Source organism: Coregonus lavaretus, assembly GCF_964263955.1.
Source record: "Coregonus lavaretus genome assembly, chromosome: 14".
NCBI classification, from domain to species: domain Eukaryota; kingdom Metazoa; phylum Chordata; class Actinopteri; order Salmoniformes; family Salmonidae; genus Coregonus; species Coregonus lavaretus.
In genome coordinates this window covers 2,653,849-2,676,847 of record NC_140001.1, presented here as the reverse complement: position 1 = coordinate 2,676,847, position 22,999 = coordinate 2,653,849, and the positions used below count along the sequence as shown (strand labels likewise).

The following is a 22,999-nucleotide window of genomic DNA, read 5'->3' as shown; positions in this document are numbered from 1 at the left end:
TGATTCTCACAAAAGGCAAGCAAGCGCCCAAGCTAATTGGCTAAAGGTACAGTGGGGAAAAAAAGTATTTAGTCAGCCACCAATTGTGCAAGTTCTCCCAGTTAAAAAGATGAGAGAGGCCTGTAATTTTCATCATAGGTACACGTCAACTATGACAGACAAAATGAGAAAAAAAAATCCAGAAAATCACATTGTAGGATTTTTAATGAATTTATTTGCAAATTATGGTGGAAAATAAGTATTTGGTCAATAACAAAAGTTTCTCAATACTTTGTTATATACCCTTTGTTGGCAATGACACAGGTCAAACGTTTTCTGTAAGTCTTCACAAGGTTTTCACACACTGTTGCTGGTATTTTGGCCCATTCCTCCATGCAGATCTCCTCTAGAGCAGTGATGTTTTGGGGCTGTCGCTGGGCAACACGGACTTTCAACTCCCTCCAAAGATTTTCTATGGGGTTGAGATCTGGAGACTGGCTAGGCCACTCCAGGACCTTGAAATGCTTCTTACGAAGCCACTCCTTCGTTGCCCGGGCGGTGTGTTTGGGATCATTGTCATGCTGAAAGACCCAGCAACGTTTCATCTTCAATGCCCTTGCTGATGGAAGGAGGTTTTCACTCAAAATCTCACGATACATGGCCCCATTCATTCTTTCCTTTACACGGATCAGTCGTCCTGGTCCCTTTGCAGAAAAACAGCCCCAAAGCATGATGTTTCCACCCCCATGCTTCACAGTAGGTATGGTGTTCTTTGGATGCAACTCAGCATTCTTTGTCCTCCAAACACGACGAGTTGAGTTTTTACCAAAAAGTTCTATTTTGGTTTCATCTGACCATATGACATTCTCCCAATCCTCTTCTGGATCATCCAAATGCACTCTAGCAAACTTCAGACGGGCCTGGACATGTACTGGCTTAAGCAGGGGGACACGTCTTGCACTGCAGGATTTGAGTCCCTGGCGGCGTAGTGTGTTACTGATGGTAGGCTTTGTTACTTTGGTCCCAGCTCTCTGCAGGTCATTCACTAGGTCCCCCCGTGTGGTTCTGGGATTTTTGCTCACCGTTCTTGTGATCATTTTGACCCCATGGGGTGAGATCTTGCGTGGAGCCCCAAATCGAGGGAGATTATCAGTGGTCTTGTATGTCTTCCATTTCCTAATAATTGCTCCCACAGTTGATTTCTTCAAACCAAGCTGCTTACCTATTGCAGATTCAGTCTTCCCAGCCTGGTGCAGGTCTACAATTTTGTTTCTGGTGTCCTTTGACAGCTCTTTGATCTTGGCCATAGTGGAGTTTGGAGTGTGACTGTTTGAGGTTGTGGACAGGTGTCTTTTATACTGATAACAAGTTCAAACAGGTGCCATTAATACAGGTAACGAGTGGAGGACAGAGGAGCCTCTTAAAGAAGAAGTTACAGGTCTGTGAGAGCCAGAAATCTTGCTTGTTTGTAGGTGACCAAATACTTATTTTCCACCATAATTTGCAAATTAATTCATAAAAAATCCTACAATGTGATTTTCTGGATTTTTTTTCTCAATTTGTCTGTCATAGTTGACGTGTACCTATGATGAAAATTACAGGCCTCTCTCATCTTTTTAAGTGGGAGAACTTGCACAATTGGTGGCTGACTAAATACTTTTTTCCCCCCACTGTAGCTAGGCTTGTTAGCTACTGTCCCCACTGTACCACGCTCCACTCACCCAAGCGGAGCTTGTTAGGCTTTTGAAATTCATGTTATCAAGTAAGATCATGTCCACAATTCTATCGCAAATCCGCTGTTATTAGAAGTCAGCACATTTAGGTAACTGTCCCTTCTAATTAGGCTACAGGTAACAAAACAAAAACACTTGCTGTTTTTGACAAGCATATATTCAATTAATATGCATATCCAATTCCATATTTTAAACTACAACCCCATTCTCAGTAGCTTAAACTAACAAACCATTAGGCCACACCCCCAAAAAAAACGATTCCCCCAAAATCGTTCAATAATTTAGCCTCTCAATTTGAACTAATCAAGCTACTAAATCATTCAGTTTTACATCTTAAAATAAACACTGGCTGCCATCTATCTATCAATCTAAGGCCATAGTCGAATTATAATCAGAAACCCAGATTTTAGTCAGTAACATAGAACCTATGCCTTTTGAAATGACAAGTAAAACCCGCAAATATCCCAATTACAATGATTTGTAGTCTTAACAGCTGGCACATAACACAAGTATTTATTTTGCAAAGATCTCACATGGGAATAAATTAACAGTCAACATTCACTGATTTGGAAACAGATCTAACGAGTTTAATCAAACAGATTATGTTTTCCCTTGCTACATAATGAAATTCCTTTACCTATATCACCTTAGCTCCGCAATAATAATTAGTTTTAAATGGAACCCTTAAATTGGCTTTTTACTATGTTATAAATTACATCGATAATCTCCAGTCCTTATTGGCAGTTTTTCCCTTAGATTTACAGTGAGGGAAAAAATCATTTGATCCCCTGCTGATTTTGTACGTTTGCCCACTGACAAAGAAATGATCAGTCTATAATGTTAATGGTAGGTTTATTTGAACAGTGAGAGACAGAATAACAACAACAAAATCCAGAAAAATGCATGTCAAAAATGTTATAAATTGCTTAGCATTTTAATGAGGGAAATAAGTATTTGATCCCCCTCTCAATCAGAAATATTTTTGGCTCCCAGGTGTCTTTTATACAGGTAACGAGCTGAGATTAGGAGCACACTCTTAAAGGGAGTGCTCCTAATCTCAGCTTGTTACCTGTATAAAAGACACCTGTCCACAGAAGCAATCAATCAATCAGATTCCAAACTCTCCACCATGGCCAAGACCAAAGAGCTCTCCAAGGATGTCAGGGACAAGATTGTAGACCTACACAAGGCTGGAATGGGCTACAAGACCATCGGCAAGCAGCTTGGTGAGAAGGTGACAACAGTTGGTGTGATTATTCGCAAATGGAAGAAACACAAAAGAACTGTCAATCTCCCTCGGCCTGGGGCTCTGTGCAAGATCTCACCTCGTGGAGTTGCAATGATCATGAGAACGGTGAGGAATCAGCCCAGAACTACACGGGGGGATCTTGTCAATGATCTCAAGGCAGCTGGGACCATAGTCACCAAGAAAACAATTGGTAACACACTACGCCGTGAAGGACTGAAATCCTGCAGCGCCTGCAAGGTCCCCCTGCTCAAGAAAGCACATACACAGGCCCGTCTGAAGATTGCCAATGAACATCTGATTGATTCAGAGGAGAACTGGGTGAAGGTGTTGTGGTCAGATGAGACCAAAATCGAATTCTTCGGCATCAACTCAACTCGCCGTGTTTGGAGGAGGAGGAATGCTGCCTATGACCCCAAGAACACCATCCCCACCGTCAAACATGGAGGTGGAAACATTATGCTTTGGGGATGTTTTTCTGCTAAGGGGACAGGACAACTTCACCGCATCAAAGGGACGATGGACGGGGCCATCTTGGGTGAGAACCTCCTTCCCTCAGACAGGGCATTGAAAATGGGTTGTGGATGGGTATTCCAGCATGACAATGACCCAAAACACACGGCCAAGGCAACAAAGGAGTGGCTCAAGAAGAAGCACATTAAGGTCCTGGAGTGGCCTAGCCAGTCTCCAGACCTTAATCCCATAGAAAATCTGTGGAGGGAGCAGAAGGTTCGAGTTGCCAAATGTCAGGCTCGAAACCTTAATGACTTGGAGAAGATCTGCAAAGAGGAGTGGGACAAAATCCCTCCTGAGATGTGTGCCAACCTGGTGGCCAACTACAAGAAATGTCTGACCTCTGTGATTGCCAACAAGGGTTTTGCCACCAAGTACTAAGTCATGTTTTGCAGAGGGTCAAATACTTATTTCCCTCATTAAAATGCAAATCAATTTATAACATTTTTGACATGCGTTTTTCTGGATTTTTTTGTTGTTATTCTGTCTCTCACTGTTCAAATAAACCTACCATTAAAATTATAGACTGATCATGTCTTTGTCAGTGGGCAAACGTACAAAATCAGCAGGGGGTCAAATACTTTTTTCCCTCACTGTATCTCTATCAAACTCAGAAAACGTTTATTTATTGTTTCTCACACCTAACGTACATCTACGTTTGGGTGTGAAAGTTAGCATATGAATATTATTCCAATTATTACTTCATAAAATCTCCAGTAATCGATTATACACACCTAAAATTCATAATATTTTCATATATTCACATAATCCATATAGAACGCTAGAAATTCTTAGGTACTCACATCAATCAATCCCTTCGTGTTTTTAACGATTCTCAATCGACACAAAACAGCTTCTTCAAGCATACTCCCAGCGGGACCACAACACAACAACACGCTCCCTTCCTGTCATGGGATCCTCCCAGAAAATACATACTTTCCGCTACTAAATTATATAGAATAACATCCCGCTCTCAATACCACTCCTTTATATTCTATGACCTAATTCTGTTATATATCGAAATGTATTATCCAAACTCATATCAAATTATCACACACATTTCTATAATTTATTATACATCAGATTCAAATTAATGTATTTTATCCCTTTGTTATTTAAAAACTACTTTCTTGAGGATTCTCCTTATCTGTCCATGCTGATAAAATCACTGAGCTATGGTGCCACATAGAAAAAAATCCAAATTTACTTAACATCTCTTCGCGCAGTGTCTGATCTTCGATACGTTTAATAGAGATTATTTATGTTTTAAATGCGGATTAATTAGTAATTTCGTAATCTCCTTTCTCCCTCTTTGAAGGCAAATCAAGCTCTGATTTGCTCTCAATTGTGATTGTCTTGCCAGATACCGAGTCTACTGAGTTGGGCTCCCCATTATTTCTTATATTAGTTCATGTAATGTTAGTAATTAAATATGTGAATCAAATCCCCACCTTGATCTCTATTAAAATGGTGTTTGTCTCTTTGATCATTGATGCCGTGATTGAATATGATCGTTCTGGACTAATTCTCTCTTCACAAGGTAGTCAAACTACTCAGAGGACTGAACGTAGGCCTCAAACCCATTCTCCTCTATAGTGTAAAGGACTCTAACCTTTAACCTTTAACCTGTTGAGGACATCGTAACAAAGGACTGTAACCTTTATCCAACACTTTTAAGGGACTGAAACCCATATCTTTATAATGATTTTTCACATTAAAGGACTCAAACCCATATCTTTATCCTCTGTAGTCTTTACTCATTAATCTGAACGCACCCTGTTTTGAATCATAGCACCATGTCATTGTCTAATTTGATATTTCTACTCACATCCCATTAAATAACTAAATACAATTCATCTTCCCCCTTTAAAATATTGAATTTTAAACGTTCTTTACAGCTCAGCTTTACCACAGATAAGCAGAATTTAACATAATCAACAAACAAAAAAATGAACGTCTGCTTACCCGTTGGCACGGCCGTAAACTGTATCCCGTTCGTAGACGCCATTCTGTTATGACTTTCTCTGGTATCAAGGAATTGAATATACAAGAAGATATTTAACACTTAGATGGAGAGCTGATACAATATATTTAATAGATACGGTACCGGGTTCAATATAACAAACGGCACGTGGGTTGCCCTTTGTCTTCTGAACTCCTGAACAAAGGAAATCTCTCAGCTTATATACTTCATGTTACACAATTCTTCACCAACATCTGACAACCGTCATTGGACACTGATGGTATCAGCTTGTACCCCAGGCAGGATATTCCATCTATCAATCATTCTAAGATAAAACACCAGTAAACTCCCTCGACATACTGGAATCCTTGGCATTCAGAGTCTGTGGCACCAAGAGTTACCTATCTAATGGATTTAACTTCGTTCCTACAACACTGTGAAGACACGTCATATCACTACCGTTCAAAAGTTTGGGATCACTTAGAAATGTCATTTTTTCCATGAAAACATACATGAAATTAGTTTGAATAGGAAATATAGCAAAATGAATAGGAAATGTAGTCATTGACAAGATTAGAAATAATAATTGTGACTTCAAACTTTGCTTTCATCAAAGAATCCTCCATTTGCAGCAATTACAGCCTTGCAGACCTTTGGCATTCTAGTTGTCAATTTGTTGAGGTAATCTGAAGAGATTTCACCCCATGCTTCCTGAAGCACCTCCCACAAGTTGGATTGGCTTGATGGGCACTTCTTACGTACCATACGGTCAAGCTGCTCCCACAACAGCTCAATAGGGTTGAGATCCGGTGACTCTGCTGGCCACTCCATTATAGACAGAATACCAGCTGACTGCTTCTTCCCTAAATAGTTTTTGCATAGTTTGGAGCTGTGCTTTGGGTCATTGTCCTGTTGTAGGAGGAAATTGGCTCCAATCAAGCGCCGTCCACAGGGTATGGCATGGCGTTGCAAAATGGAGTGATAGCCTTCCTTCTTCAAGATCCCTTTTACCCTGTACAAATCTCCCACTTTACCACCACCAAAGCACCCCCAGACCATCACATTGCCTCCACCATGCTTGACAGATGGCATCAAGCACTCCTCCAGCATCTTTTCATTTGGTCTGCGTCTCACAAATTGTGATCCGAACACCTCAAACTTCAATTCGTCTGTCCATAACACTTTTTTCCAATCTTCCTCTGTCCAGTGTCTGTGTTCTTTTGCCCATCTTAATCTTTTATTTTTATTGGCCAGTCTGAGATATGGCTTTTTCTTTGCAACTCTGCCTAGAAGGTCAGCATCCCAGAGTCGCCTCTTCACTGTTGACGTTGAGACTGGTGTTTTGCGGGTACTATTTAATGAAGCTGCCAGTTGAGGACCTGTGAGGCGTTTGTTTCTCAAGCTAGACACTCTAATGTATTTGTCCTCTTGCTCAGTTGTGCACCGGGGCCTCCCACTCCTCATTCTATTCTGGTTAGAGCCAGTTTGCGCTGTTCTGTGAAGGGAGTAGTACACAGCGTTGTACGAGATCTTCAGTTTCTTGGCAATTTCTCGCATGGAATAGCCTTCATTTCTCAGAACAAGAATAGACTGACGAGTTTCAGAAGAAAGTTCTTTGTTTCTGGCCATTTTGATCCTGTAATCGAACCCACAATTGCTGATGCTCCAGATACTCAACTAGTCTCAAGAATGCCAGTTTTATTGCTTCTTTAATCAGCACAAACGTTTTCAGCTGTGCTAATATAATTGCAAAAGGGTTTTCTAATGATCAATTAGGCTTTTAAAATGATAAACTTGGATTAGCAAACACAAAGTGCCATTGGAACACAGGACTGATGATTGCTGATAATGGGCCTCTGTACGCATATGTAGACATTCCATTAAAAATCAGCAGTTTCCAGCTACAATAGCCATTTACAACATTAACAATGTCTACACTGTATTTCTGATCAATTTGATGTTATTTTAAATGGACAAAAAAATTGCTTTTCTTTCGGAAAAAAATGACATTTCTAAGTGACCCCAAACGTCTGAACGTAGTGTAGATACAACAGTTAGCAATATCTAGACCACAATGCAGCTGTGAGTATACTAGGCATTCTATATTATACTACAACATCAGTCTAACTGAATATGGATGTTGTGTTGGTTGAATGTTCCAGGCAGGTTCCAGAATGTTCTTCAGCTGGTGAACTTCTTCTTGTGTTGGGAAATGGCAGCTGATTCAGCAAGCTGTGGCGATGTTGGCAGGGATGTTGGGTTTGGGGGGGGCTGTGACTCTGGCTCCTTATAGACAACCGTCTGGTCCTTTCTGCACTCCACAGCCAGGTGGACAAGCCTCTCCTACACTTTCTTCACCATCCACTGCTTCGACCTCTTGTAGAAGATTTGTTTGTACTGCAAGTCTCCTGGAAAGACATGAAGACTGGTCATGAGGATGTGTAGAACATGAAGACTGATCATGAGGATGTGTAGAACATGAAGACGGATCATGAGGATGTGTAGAACATGAAGACTGATCATGAGGATGTGTAGAACATGAAGACTGATCATGAGGATGTGTAGAACATGAAGACTGATCATGAGGATGTGTAGAACATGAAGACTGATCATGAGGATGTGTAGAACATGAAGACTGATCATGAGGATGTGTAGAACATGAAGACTGATCATGAGGATGTGTAGAACATGAAGACTGATCATGAGGATGTGTAGAACATGAAGACTGATCATGAGGATGTGTAGAACATGAAGACTGATCATGAGGATGTGTAGAACATGAAGACTGATCATGAGGATGTGTAGAACATGAAGACTGATCATGAGGATGTGTAGAACAAGAAGACTGATCATGAGGATGTGTAGAACATGAAGACTGATCATGAGGATGTGTAGAACATGAAGACTGATCATGAGGATGTGTAGAACATGAAGACTGATCATGAGGATGTGTAGAACATGAAGACTGATCATGAGGATGTGTAGAACATGGAGACTGATCATGAGGATGTGTAGAACATGGAGACTGATCATGAGGATGTGTAGAACATGAAGACTGATCATGAGGATGTGTAGAACATGAAGACGGATCATGAGGATGTGTAGAACATGAAGACGGATCATGAGGATGTGTAGAACATGGAGACTGATCATGAGGATGTGTAGAACATGGAGACTGATCATGAGGATGTGTAGAACATGAAGACTGATCATGAGGATGTGTAGAACATGAAGACTGATCATGAGGATGTGTAGAACATGAAGACGGATCATGAGGATGTGTAGAACATGAAGACTGATCATGAGGATGTGTAGAACATGGAGACTGATCATGAGGATGTGTAGAACATGAAGACTGATCATGAGGATGTGTAGAACATGGAGACTGATCATGAGGATGTGTAGAGCATGAAGACTGATCATGAGGATGTGTAGAACATGAAGACTGATCATGAGGATGTGTAGAACATGGAGACTGATCATGAGGATGTGTAGAACATGTAGACTGATCATGAGGATGTGTAGAACATGTAGACTGATCATGAGGATGTGTAGAACATGAAGACTGATCATGAGGATGTGTAGAACATGAAGACTGATCATGAGGATGTGTAGAACATGAAGACTGATCATGAGGATGTGTAGAACATGAAGCCTGATCCTGAGGATGTGTAGAACATGAAGACTGATCATGAGGATGTGTAGAACATGAAGCCTGATCCTGAGGATGTGTAAAACATGAAGACTGATCATGAGGATGTGTAAAACATGAAGACTGATCATGAGGATGTGTAGAACATGAAGGCTGATCATGAGGATGTGTAACCATACAATAAACCATGTTCATCTGTAAACACTAAAGGGCCCATTAGACTGGTATGTGTTTTGTTCCACTCAGAGTCACTAATGGGGCATTGATATGGGCTGTTAGCAAAGATGGGACAAGTTTGAGGGGGGCTTGACTTGTAGACAGTCTAGTTGTGTATTGTTGTGCACCTACAGTTATAGACAAGCACTGCCAACGATAGAGTGACTAGGCTAGTAGTATACTGACAGCCCCTCATGGGCATTAATATGGAGTTGGTCCCCCCTTTGCTGCTATAACAGCCTCCACTCTTCTGGGAAGGCTTTCCACTAGATGTTGGAAACATTGCTGCGGGGGACTTGCTTCCATTCAGCCACAAGAGCATTAGTGAGGTCGGGCACTGATCATGGGCGATTAGGCCTGGCTCGCAGTCGGCGTTCCAATTCATCCCAAAGGTGTTCGATGGGGTTGAGGTCAGGGCTCTGTGCAGGCCAGTCAAGATCTTCCACACCGATCTTGACAAACCATTTATGTATGGACCTCGCTTTGTGCACGGGGGCATTGTCATGCTGAAACAGGAAAGGGCCTTCCCCAAACTGTTGCCACAAAGTTGGAAGCACAGAATCGTCTAGAATGTAATTGTATGCTGTAGCGTTAGGGTATCCTTTCACTGGAACTAAGGGGCCTAGCCTGAACCATGAAAAACAGCCCCAGACCATTATTCCTCCTCCACCAAACTTTACAGTTGGCACTATGCCAAACCCAGATTTGTCCGTCGGGCTGCCAGATGAGGAAGCGTGATTCATCACTCCAGAGAACGCATTTCCACTGCTCCAGAGTCCAATGGTGGCGAGCTTTACACCACTCCAGCTGACGCTTGGCATTGCGGATGGTGATCTTAGGCTTGTGTGCGGCTGCTCGGCCATGGAAACCCATTTCATGAAGCTCCCGAAGAACAGTTATTGTGCTGATGTTGCTTCCAGAGTGCGTGTTGCAACCGAGGACAGACGATTTTTACGCATTACGTGCTTCAGCACTCGGCGGTCCCGTTCTGTGAGCTTGTGTGGCCTACCACTTCGCAGCTGAGCCGTTGTTGCTCCTAGACATTTCCACTTCACAATAACAGCACTTACAGTTGACCGGGGCAGCTCTAGCAGGGCAGAAATTTGACAAACTGATTTGTTGGAAAGGTGGCATCCTATGACGGTGCCATGCTCTTCAGTAAGGCCATTCTACTGACAATGTTTGTCTATGGATATTGCATGGCTGTGTGCTCGATTTTATACACCTGTCAGCAACGTGTGTGGCTGAAATAGCCGAATCCACTAATTTGAAGGGGTGTCCACATACTTTGGTATATATAGTGTAAATACCTTTGACTGTCCTGGCTTCTTTCAAAGTCAGATGATGTTGAGCTTGAGGCTTATTCCAGGCTGAAAGCTTTCATCCAATTGGGTCTACAGGCTCCGTCCTACTGAAGCTGGTGTCCAGGTCATCGTCCTCAGCAGCAGCATCAGTCTGTAGGACAAACACTAGTCCGTGATTAGACAACATTTACTACTCTGTCCCCATCAATACACACTCTAACAAGGTACCATATCCACCCCCCTCATGTCAATAGATCATGCATACTAACCTTAAAACAATACCCATCCACAACAGACACCAGTCGGTCACCCACCCCCCCTTACTAATACCTCCCTTTCTCCAATTTAGACTTCAAGCCTTGCATGAACAATCAACTAAGCCTCCATAAGAGAAAACTACAGTAGAAGTTGTAGCCTACTTGTAAACGCACCAACTATGACAACAAGACACGGACCATGTTTAGGCCTAACTCCAGACTATTTACTAACGGGTTGGTTGTTTACAAACAACAAAACCGAGGCGTGCACAACTATAGAACTATAGGGCAAAACAGACGGGGTTGGCTTAGATTGGTTCACAACATGTAAACTACATTTAGTCTCCAATGTTTATTGAAAACGTCAATAAATCTGCACAATGAACACTCTATTGTCTCTCAAATACATCGTTTCAGTTGTTGGTTAGCTAGCAGGCGAATCTTTACCATATTAGCATTGCCATGACATCAGTCAATAACAAGCTGAAAGCATCCATTTACGATTCCCCACATCCAGCAATCTGGCAATCCAGAAACAACAAGACTGACTTCTGCCGCATGGAAGCGCGCACATCATTTTCGTGACGTTGTCATCTAACCCATATATATATATATATATATATATATATATATATATATATATATATATATATATATATATATATATATATATATATGCTCATCATGGAAGTCATGGAAAGACTTAGTACATTTTAGTAAGATTTTCGAAGGTGACTTACGTCACTAGTTCCTCTGCATTGGTTGATGGGATCGGACTCCTAACACAGTCAGGGTAGCCTCTGCAGTAACGTTAATTATCTACCATAACCTCCGTTTTTTCCGCCATCTCGTCAATCCCTGTTGAAGCGCAAAATCGATAGAATAGCATCACTTTCCAACATTTGACGACATGGCAAACCCCATCAATTGAGACTACAGTTCCGTTTCGAAATCCTCTGAGCAGAAGGCGCTGGCTTCTTCTCTGATATAATGGCATTCACACTAATTTAATGTGAATGCCGCCAACAGCTGTAGCGGACTGAGGAAAACATGTAAATCCAAACCACACCCACAGACTCACACTCCTACACAGGCTCAGTCAGTATTGCCTGCAATGTTTCAGCTGTTAATTCCTGAATACCCCCAAAATCTTGCAGTCGCAGATATAATTATGTCCAGCAGCTTCTTGGACTCCTTGCTCGTTTGGGTAGTATAATTAATCACTTGCGCAATAAATGCCACACAATCCACCTTCTTAACTATCAATGTATCTGCATCCTCCAACTGATGAATCTCAAATGGCTGCTGGGCATCCACTGCCATAGCTTCGTCAGCTCCACTCACTCCTTCAACAATTTCCCGTGCCTCCATGTAGGAGACCTGCTGTAAAACCCGGATCCGTGCTAGTTCAAACACCTTCACCCTAGCAGTGCACTCCGGAAATTCGGAAACGTGATTCCCACCACAATTACAAAACACAGACTAGACATTTTTATATTTCTTTCCACAGGGCAGTCCTCCACGTCCTGAAATCACTATGAATTCTGGATATTGTGGTTTGCTCACAACCAGGGAATGTAGCTGGCCCATTTCTACCGGCGAGATGCAGAAACGCCTCGTATTTGTGTGTAGTGAGGAAATTCTACATTTTTATGACACATATATGTTAATAACATATGAATGGACATTTATAGTGAAATAGAGCAGTAGTGAAATGTCCCTTTAAATTCCATTATAGAAGTAAAAACTCTAAAGGACAGTAGTGTACATGTCAGTATTAGCTGTGGGATGCTTAACGTTTTCCCTGTGTTTTAATATCTAGGATTTCCCCAGCTATGTTTACCCTGATCCTGACTACCTGAGCCGTGTACAGGATGAACTGAAGTTCAAAGGACTCTATGGACATCTCTTCTGCACTTCTTAGAACTACCTGTAGGCAACATTGAAGGAAAAGGAGGCATACTTGTCACGCCCTGACCTTAGAGATCACCTGTATTCTCTGTTTGGTTAGGTCAGGGGTGTGATTTGGATACATTCTAGTGTATCTATTTCTATGTTGGCTGGGTGTGGTTCCCAATCTGAGGCAGCTGTCAATCGTTGTCTCTGACTGGGGATCATACTGCCTATGTTGTGGGATCTTGTTTCTGTTTCTGCTTGTTTGATGTTTAGCCTCTTGAACTTCACGTTCTGTTGGATTTTGTTATTTTGTCGGTGTTTCTTAAAATAAACGACTATGTACGCATACCACGCTGCACCTTGGTCCTATCCTTTATACACCAGACGTGACCGAAGATCCCACCACCAACGGACCAAGCAGCGTGAACAGGAGGAGCAGACATGCTGGACATGGGAGGAGATATTAGACGGAAAAGGATCATGGACGTGGGAGGAGATCCAGGCAGGTATGGATCGCATTCCTTGGGAGCAGACGGAGACAGCGAGGGAGAAAAAACGGCGACTCAAAAGGTCCAGATCACTAAGGAAGCCAGAGAGGCAGCCCCAATAAAACATTTTTGGGGGGGCACACAGGGTGGTGGGCGAAGCAGCAGGAGGCCCTGAAAGACCTGCAGCTCAGCACTCTGAGAGAGGAGACCACCACCTTACGGGGGGCTGATAGAGAAGAGGGAGCAGGAGATCTCCCTTCAGAAGGAGGCGCTGCAGAAGGCCCTCAGGGAGAAGGAGTCAGACCACCACCTTACGGGGGCTGATAGAGAAGAGGGAGCAGGAGATCTCCCTTCAGAAGGAGGCGCTGCAGAAGGCCCTCAGGGAGAAGGAGTCAGTGGATGCACGGAGAGAGGAGCTGGGCAGACAACAGGAGGAGCTGAGAGAGGAATTAACCCTCCAGCAGCAGAGAGCTAGGGCGGCAGGTAGCTTAGTGGTTAAGAGCGTTGTGCCAGTAACCGAAAGGTCGCTGGTTCTAATCCCCGAGCCGACTAGGTGAAAAATCTGTCGATGTGCCCTTGAGCAAGGCACTTAACCCTACTTGCTCCTGTAAGTCGCTCTGGATAAGAGCGTCTGCTAAATGACAAAAAAATAAAAAGGCAAACAACAATTAATAAAAAAAGGTTACAAAATAAATTTTATAAAAAATATATATAATAATAATATGCCACTTAGCAGACGCTTTTATCCAAAGCGACTTACAGTCATGCGTGCATACATTTTTGTGTATGGGTGGTCCCGGGGATCGAACCCACTACCCTGGTGTTACAAGCGCCGTGCTCTACCAGCTACCAGCTCTTAGAGCAGAGGATGGTGGAGCCAGGTTTCAGAAGAGAGCCAACTCCCCGCACTCGCTTTGAGGAGCGTGTGACCGTGCAGGCACCAGGCTATGCGCCGGCTTTACGCACTGTGCCGCCAGTGTGCCTTCACAGCCCGGTACGGCCCGTGCCTGCTCCTCGCACCAAACCAGTGGTGCGTGTCTCCAGACCGGTACGGCCCGTGCCTGCTCCTCGCACCAAACCAGTGGTGCGTGTCTCCAGTCCGGTACGGCCCGTGCCTGCTCCTCGCACCAAACCAGTGGTGCGTGTCTCCAGTCCGGTACGGCCCGTGCCTGCTCCTCGCACCAAACCAGTGGTGCGTGTCCACAGCCCAGTGCGTCATGGGCCAGCGCCCCGCACTTGCCGGGCTCCAGTGATGATCCATGGCCCGAAGCCTCCAGTGATGAGCCATGGCACGAAGCCTTCAGTGATGATCCATGGCACGAAGCCTTCAGTGATGATCCATGGCACGAAGCCTCCTGTGATGATCCATGGCCCGAAGCCTCCAGTTATGATCCATGGCACGAAGCCTCCAGTGATGAGCCATGGCACGAAGCCTTCAGTGATGATCCATGGCACGAAGCCTTCAGTGATGATCCATGGCCCGAAGCCTCCAGTGATGATCCATGGCACGAAGCCTTCAGTGATGATCCATGGCACGAAGCCTTCAGTGATGATCCATGGCACGAAGCCTCCTGTGATGATCCATGGCCCGGAGCCTCCTGCGACGGTCTGCAGTCCAGAGTCTCCAGCTCCGGTCAGCTGCTCCATTCCAGTGCCAGAGCAGTCCGCTCCACCGGTGCCTAGTCCAGCTCCGGTTATCTGCTCCCTACCAGAGCTGGGGCAGTCCGCTCCACCGGTGCCCAGTTCAGCTCCGGTCAGCTGCTCCATTCCAGTGCCAGAGCAGTCCGCTCCACCGGTGCCTAGTCCAGCTCCGGTTATCTGCTCCCTACCAGAGCTGGGGCAGTCCGCTCCACCGGTGCCTAGTCCAGCTCCGGTTATCTGCTCCCTACCAGAGCTGGGGCAGTCCGCTCCACCGGTGCCCAGTCCAGCTCCGGTTATCTGCTCCCTACCAGAGCTGGGGCAGTCCGCTCCACCGGTGTCCAGTCCAGCTCCGGTTATCTGCTCCCTACCAGAGCTGGGGCAGTCCGCTCCACCGGTGCCCAGTCTGGATCCGGTCGTCTACTCTTCCCCTCCGGGGTCCGAGCCGGAGCCAGACGTCAACCCCTCTCCAGGGTCGGGGTCTCCCACACCAGGGTCCAGACAGGACTTGGTGCATTGCGGGAGGACTGCTGGGCCGGGACCAGACGTCAGCCCCTCTCCAGGGTCGAGGGCTCCCACACCAGGGTCCAGACCGGACCAGGCGTGCAAAGGGGAGGCAGGATGGGAGAAGAGTTTACTGCCTACGTCACGTCCGAAGCCGGAGCCGCCACCGAGGCTAGATGCCCACCCGGACCCTCCCCTAATGAGTCAGGTTTTTGCGGCCGGAGTCCGCACATTTGGGGGGGGGGTACTGTCACGCCCTGACCTTAGAGATCACCTGTATTCTCTGTTTGGTTAGGTCAGGGTAGGATTTGGATACATTCTAATGTATCTATTTCTATGTTGGCCGGGTGTGGTTCCCAATCAGAGGCAGCTGTCGATCGTTGTCTCTGATTGGGGATCATACTTAGGTAGGCAAAATGGCTGCCTATGTTGTGGGATCTTGTTTCTGTTTCGGCTTGTTTGATGTTTAGCCTCTTGAACTTCATGTTCTGTTGGATTTATTTTTATTTTGTCGGTGTTTCTTAAAATAAACGACTATGTACGCATACCACGCTGCACCTTGGTCCGATCCTTTATACACCAGGCGTGACCGAAGGTCCGATCCTTTATACACCAGGCGTGACCGAAGGTCCGATCCTTTATACACCAGGCGTGACCGAAGGTCCGATCCTTTATACACCAGGCGTGGCCGAAGGTCCGATCCTTTATACACCAGGCGTGGCCGAAGATCCGATCCTTTATACACCAGGCGTGGCCGAAGATCCGATCCTTTATACACCAGGCGTGGCAGAAGATCCGATCCTTTATACACCAGGCGTGGCCGAAGATCCGATCCTTTATACACCAGGCGTGGCCGAAGATCCGATCCTTTATACACCAGGCGTGGCCGAAGATCCGATCCTTTATACACCAGGCGTGGCAGAAGATCCGATCCTTTATACACCAGGCGTGGCCGAAGATCCGATTCTTTATACACCAGGCGTGGCAGAAGATCCGATCCTTTATACACCAGGCGTGGCAGAAGATCCGATCCTTTATACACCAGGCGTGGCAGAAGATCCGATCCTTTATACACCAGGCGTGGCCGAAGATCCGATCCTTTATACACCAGGCGTGGCCGAAGATCCGATCCTTTATACACCAGGCGTGGCCGAAGGTCCGATCCTTTATACACCAGGCGTGGCCGAAGATCCGATCCTTTATACACCAGGCGTGGCAGAAGATCCGATCCTTTATAAACCAGGCGTGGCCGAAGGTCCGATCCTTTATACACCAGGCGTGGCAGAAGGTCCGATCCTTTATACACCAGGCGTGACCGAAGATCCGATCCTTTATACACCAGGCGTGGCAGAAGGTCCGATCCTTTATACACCAGGCGTGGCTGAAGATCCCACCACCCAATGCAGCTGATATTACATGTGTAATAAGTAGGGCGGCAGGTAGCTTAGTGGGTAAGAGCGTTGTGCCAGTAACCCAAAGGTCGCTGGTTCTAATCCCCAAGCTGACTAGGTGAAAAATCTGTCGATGTGCCCTTAAGCAAGGCACTTAACCCTAATTGCTCCTGTAAGTCGCTCTGGATAAGAGCGTCTGCTAAATGACAAAAAAAATAAAAAAAGCGTGAAATTAAGACCTTGCTAGATTATATTTCAAATAATATATATGACATGTATATAGTGTACTTTACAAATACATATGAAGGTAGAATTGTGGTTTACACTAATCTGAGTAAAGAAACATCATCAGTAAAATATAAATTGTGGTTTCTCAGCAAGTTTGAATTTAATAAACATGTACATAAGCTGCTATTTTCATAATGTGTAAAAAGCCAAAAAAAAAGCTCCATTCATTTGCAAAATAAAGAAAATGCCATAAAAACTCAAAATAAAATATTTGGCCTCCTTGTTGTGGTAATATTTACAATATATTCAATATGTATTGTCATATATTACCATTAATCCAACGTCTATAAGGCACCAACTGCTAAGTAGCATAGTAATATAATACTTTTATTCACTATTAATTGTGCAGAAAATTACAAAGTAAGACATCCAGATCAAAGAAACACTAAATCACAAAGTGGATCAAATGAAATATACTGCTTTGGTCTCCATTCAACTGATTTAGGTTTCCTGTCATAGTGGGAAACTGTGACTTTTCAACTTTTTAGTTCCTTCTGAATTGACAGCGGTCATCACTTGGTGTACTTGATTATGCTTCCAGTTCAACAATATGCCCGCCCTTGGTGCTCCTCCCTCTTTCATGAGATTCACGATACTGTGTTACCGTAGCTAAAATACAAAATGCGATCTTGAATTGAAGTTCATAATGAATTGATTAGACATCAAATTATAACTCCATCATTCACAAATAGTAGATATCTTTTCAGTACATCATTTCTGATCCATTAACACAACATGCATATTTAAAACAAATCAGAAGTTTTTTTTTTTTTTTATCTTTGACAATGTTTGGTATGTGAATGTGTTGCAAGTGTAATTTAAATGTTTTCATTCAAATTCTGAGTTGGAGTTTACTGTAATATTTTTGATCAACTTAAAATATTGCAAGAATTGTTCTCAAGTTGTTGTAAGATTTGATTACTACCTGATTAGTAGTAGGCCTATGATATCCTCCAATATCAGTTCTCAACACTGTTGTTAGCATGATATAACAGATGTAATATCCGTTCTCAACACTGTCGTTAGCATGATACAACAGATATAATATCCGTTCTCAACACTGTCGTTAGCATGATATAACAGATGTAATATCCGTTCTCAACACTGTCGTTAGCATGATACAACAGATGTAATATCCATTCTCAACACTGTCGTTAGCATGATATAACAGATGATCACTGATGTACGTTTTCTATAAACTATAGGCAAGCTAACCATTGCTAGCTGATTGGCTGGCTAAATAGTTAGCATGAGTGCAGTATGTACTAAGTCGGCTGTCAAACCTACTTCATACCAGTGACAGTCTAAAGATGGCTCTCTGATATGTATGTCACCCAAATATCTGGATACTGTTCATGAAAAATATTAGTAACATAACATCTTTGCAGTCGGAAACCAATTCACAAAATCAACGTCCACCAGTGATTCACTTTATATTGACATGTCCTGGCCAGGTTCACATTACTATTCCAAGACAGATATTGCAAAAATATTAATATGAAATCATATTAAATAGTGTGATTTGGTCACTGAATTATGCAATAACACAACATGTTGCTCATTTGCCTTCACTGTCTTCTATGTTTGGGTGGCAGGTAGCCTAGCGGTTAAGAGCAGGTAGCCTAGTGGCAGGTAGCCTAGCGGTTAAGAGCAGGTAGCCTAGCGGTTAAGAGCAGGTAGCCTAGTGGCAGGTAGCCTAGCGGTTAAGAGCAGGTAGCCTAGCGGTTAAGAGCAGGTAGCCTAGTGGCAGGTAGCCTAGCGGTTAAGAGCAGGTAGCCTAGTGGCAGGTAGCCTAGCGGTTAAGAGCAGGTAGCCTAGTGGCAGGTAGCCTAGCGGTTAAGAGCAGGTACCCTAGCGGTTAAGAGCAGGTGGCCTAGCGGTTAAGAGCAGGTGGCCTAGCGGTTAAGAGCAGGTGGCCTAGCGGTTAAGAGCAGGCGGCCTAGCGGTTAAGAGCAGGTGGCCTAGCGGTTAAGAGCAGGTAGCCTAGCGGTTAACAGCAGGTAGCCTGGGGGTTAAGAGCAGGTAGCCTAGCGGTTAAGAGCAGGTAGCCTAGGGGTTAAGAGCAGGTGGCCTAGCGGTTAAGAGCAGGTGGCCTAGCGGTTAAGAGCAGGTAGCCTAGCGGTTAAGAGCAGGTAGCCTAGCTGTTAAGAGGATTAGCCAAGTGGTTAAGAGCAGGTGACCTAGCGGCAGGTAGCCTAGCAGTTAAGAGGAGGTAGCCTAGCGGTTAAGAGCAGGTAGCCTAGAGGTTAAGAGCAGGTGACCTAGCGGCAGGTAGCCTAGCAGTTAAGAGGAGGTAGCCTAGCGGTTAAGAGTAGGTAGCCTAGAGGTTAAGAGCAGGTAGCTTAGCGGTTAAGAGGAGGTAGCCTAGCGGTTAAGAGCAGATAGCCTAGCGGTTCTGAGCAGGTAGCCTAGCGGTTAAGAACAGATAGCCTAGCGGTTAAGAGCAGGTAGCCTAGTGGCAGGTAGCCTAGCGGTTAAGAGCAGGTAGCCTAGAGGTTAAGAACAGATAGCCTTGCGGTTAAGAGCAGGTAGCCTAGCGATTAAGAACAGATAGCCTAGTGGCAGGTAGCCTAGAGGTTAAGAGCAGGTAGCCTAGTGGCAGGTAGCCTAGCGGTTAAGAGCAGGTAGTCTAGCAGATAAGAGCAGGTAGCCTAGGGGTTAAGAGCAGGTAGCCTAGGGGTTAAGAGCAGGTAGTCTAGCAGATAAGAGCAGGTAGCCTAGCGGTGGGGAGGCAGGCAGCCTATCGGTTAAGAGCAGGTAGCCTATCGGTTAACAGCAGGTAGCCTAGCGGTTAACAGCAGGTAGCCTAGCGGTTAACAGCAGGTAGCCTAGCGGTTAACAGCAGGTAGCCTAGCGGTTAAGAGCAGGTCGCCTAGCGGTGGGGAGGCAGGTAGCCTAGGGGTTAAGAGCAGGTAGCCTAGCGGTGGGGAGGCAGGCAGCCTAGCGGTTAAGAGCAGGTAGCCTAGCTGTTAACAGCAGGTAGCCTAGCGGTTAACAGCAGGTAGCCTAGCGGTTAAGAGCAGGTAGCCTAGCGGTTAACAGCAGGTAGCCTAGCGGTTAACAGCAGGTAGCCTAGCGGTTAAGAGCAGGTCGCCTAGGGGTTAAGAGCAGGTAGCCTAGCGGTGGGGAGGCAGGCAGCCTAGCGGTTAAGAGCAGGTAGCCTAGCGGTTAAGAGCAGGTAGCCTAGCGGTTAAGAGCAGGTAGCCTAGCTGTTAACAGCAGGTAGCCTAGCGGTTAAGAGCAGGTAGCCTAGGGGTTAAGAGCAGGTAGCCTAGCGGTTAACAGCAGGTAGCCTAGCGGTTAAGAGCAGGTAGCCTAGCGGTTAAGAGCAGGTAGCCTAGCGGTTAAGAGCAGGTAGCCTAGCGGTTAACAGCAGGTAGCCTAGCGGTTAAGAGCAGGTAGCCTAGCGGTTAAGGGCAGGTAGCCTAGCGGTTAAGAACAGATAGCCTAGCGGTTAAGAGCAGGTAGCCTAGCGGTGGGGAGGCAGGTAGCGTAGCAGTTAAAAGCATTGGGCCAGTAACCGAAAGGTCGCTGGTTCGAATCCCTGAGCCAACTAGGTGAAAAAGATCTGCCAATGTGCCCTTGAGCAAGGCACTTAACCGTAATTGCTCCTGTAAGTCGCTCTGGAAAAAAGCGTCTGCTAAATTATGTAAATGTATTTATTTACCTATATTTGTTACAATAACTTGAAATATATTTAAACTGTAAAATCATTAGTGATAAAACAATAACATTCAAAAAATATGACCTGTGACTTACAGTAATGTTTTTTGGGGAAACTTAAGACTTGTGTATCATGTACAGAGTGGTTGGTGTCCTAATAGAACAATATCAATGTATACTTTAAACCAACATAATTTCCTTAGAAATATATCATTTACAGTGAACACAAAGGGGTAGTATCTGAGCTCAGATTGGTCTTTAAAAGCACAGCTGAGATCTGATTGGTCTTTAAAAGCACAGCTGAGATCTGATTGGTCTTTAAAAGCACAGCTGAGATCTGATTGGTCTTTAAAAGCACAGCTGAGATCTGATTGGTCTTTAAAAAGCACAGAAACATAACAACAAGCAGCAAACACCAATGCTTAGTATGTATATATATCCCCCCCCCTAACAAAAGGAACCGCTTTTAAATGTTCTTTAAATTGGGGCTCCAATTATACATCCACACCCAACCATATTTTTCTAATCAAAGTATAAAGATCAATCTGAAATGTTTTAATACTGAATTGCTTTTTTAAAAATAGGTTGTGAGTGCTAAGTGTGTGGAACTTATGAATTGGCAGATGGATCATATCCATACTGTAAAATGTATCTATTCTTGACTGGAGTCAAAAGTCTTTGCCATTGTAAACCAGTAGACCCCCTATTAAAAGGAGAAGCAACCAATATATACGTTTCCCGGTATGATATGTGAAGGAAAACTGATCTACTTCCTAAATTAACACAGCATACATTTCTGCTCATGTTTGATGACATCTCAGTGAAAGCTCTTACACAATGGGCCGGATTCAATCCAATCGGCCCTTAAAGGGCCATGCACCATTTAAAGGCAACGTTACCACGGTCGAGGAGAAGGCCTTCTGCAGATGTCGGCTCAATGGGAAATTACCTTCAAAAAGGTGCACTATGCAGAAATCGCTCTGTCATTTCCTGGTTGCTAAAATTCTAATTGCTTGCTTAATGGTGGTCCTCTGACGCTCAATTGGTAGAGCATGGCGCTTGTAACGCCAGGGTAGTGGGTTCGATCCCCGGGACCACCCATACGTAAAAAAAGCGTCTGATAAATGGCATATTATTATTACTATTAATTTCAGTTTATGTGACAAAACAAGTAAGTTTAGTGTAGAGAATCATTGTACCATTTAAACTGCTGTGAAATATATTTTCCCATAACCAAAAATATTATATTTTCAGCTGTTTGAAGCTGGTGTACAAAACCGAAAGTAAGAGATGCAAAAAACGAAACTTAACGACGGGAAGCATAGAAATAGCTCACATAGAGCAGATCTACCGCTTCTTAGACTTGCTTTCAATGAGAATGACAGATCTGTAACACACATTTCTATGTGAATTTCGCTATAACGCAGATCTTCCGCAGTCCTGATTGAAACCTGGCCTTTGTGTCTATTCTACTCAATGTATTGCTGTGTCCTTCGGTCTACATGGAATGGTTACCAATATAGTACGCCACCGTCGAAAAGAATAAAACTAATTTTTTTTGTTTAATTTTAAAATAATCAAGTGGAAAAAGGCTTTTTTAGTTTTTTAGATTATGACCCAGTTGTTGGAACAAATATATGACATTAAGAAAAATAAAGTGCATATTAACACCTTCAGTGTACACAAAGTACATTGTATTTTAAAAAGGTACAACTCTTTTATAGTAAACAAGGTCAGATAGACAGGAAGGGAACAAATCGTTATTTTTCCTGAAAAGGTCCCACATCTACTAGCAAGAAGTCTCAAAATATTCACCAAATCAGTCAAACAGAGACGTACCGTGTCTTCAGAAAAACAAGGCTCTCCATAGTATTTATAAACTTAGCAAAATGTGTTCTTCCCTAAAGGGTTTTGCTGTGTTGCAGTTGTAAATATGTGTTGTTGGTTTCACCAAGGTTAAAAACACTGTAGCTATTTCCTTGAAGATTTCAAACTTTTGCTAAGTTAATTGATGTGTTCTCTGCATTGGTCGGAAAAACACTTGTTACGACGGGCTTCCGCAGCTCAAAAATCCAGCTTTGAGGAGAGGCGGAGGCAGCTGTATTACTGGAAGGACATTTCCATTTCAGTGAGGTTCATCCCGTGGCGGTCTGGTTGCCGATGACTCGTAGGATCTCGCGATGGATGCCAGCGTCTTGTGTGTTGATGCTCGTATCTCCCACCTGGCCATCTTCATAACTGGATCAGAAGAAACACACAATAATATCA

At 44.2% G+C, this 22,999-nt stretch overlaps 1 protein-coding gene across 2 annotated transcripts in view; it reads right to left on the bottom strand.

The window, feature by feature from the left end:
• Positions 1 to 21,846: 21,846 nt before the first annotated feature.
• Positions 21,847 to 22,999, bottom strand: part of parp8 (poly (ADP-ribose) polymerase family, member 8) — an 86,051-nt gene continuing 84,898 nt past the window's right edge. For both annotated transcript variants that reach the window (XM_084176522.1, XM_084176523.1), the window contains exon 27: positions 21,847 to 22,969. In XM_084176522.1, coding sequence (XP_084032648.1) covers positions 22,867 to 22,969 — 103 coding nt within the window. In that variant the 3' untranslated portion in view covers positions 21,847 to 22,866. The remainder of the gene's footprint in view (positions 22,970 to 22,999) is intronic.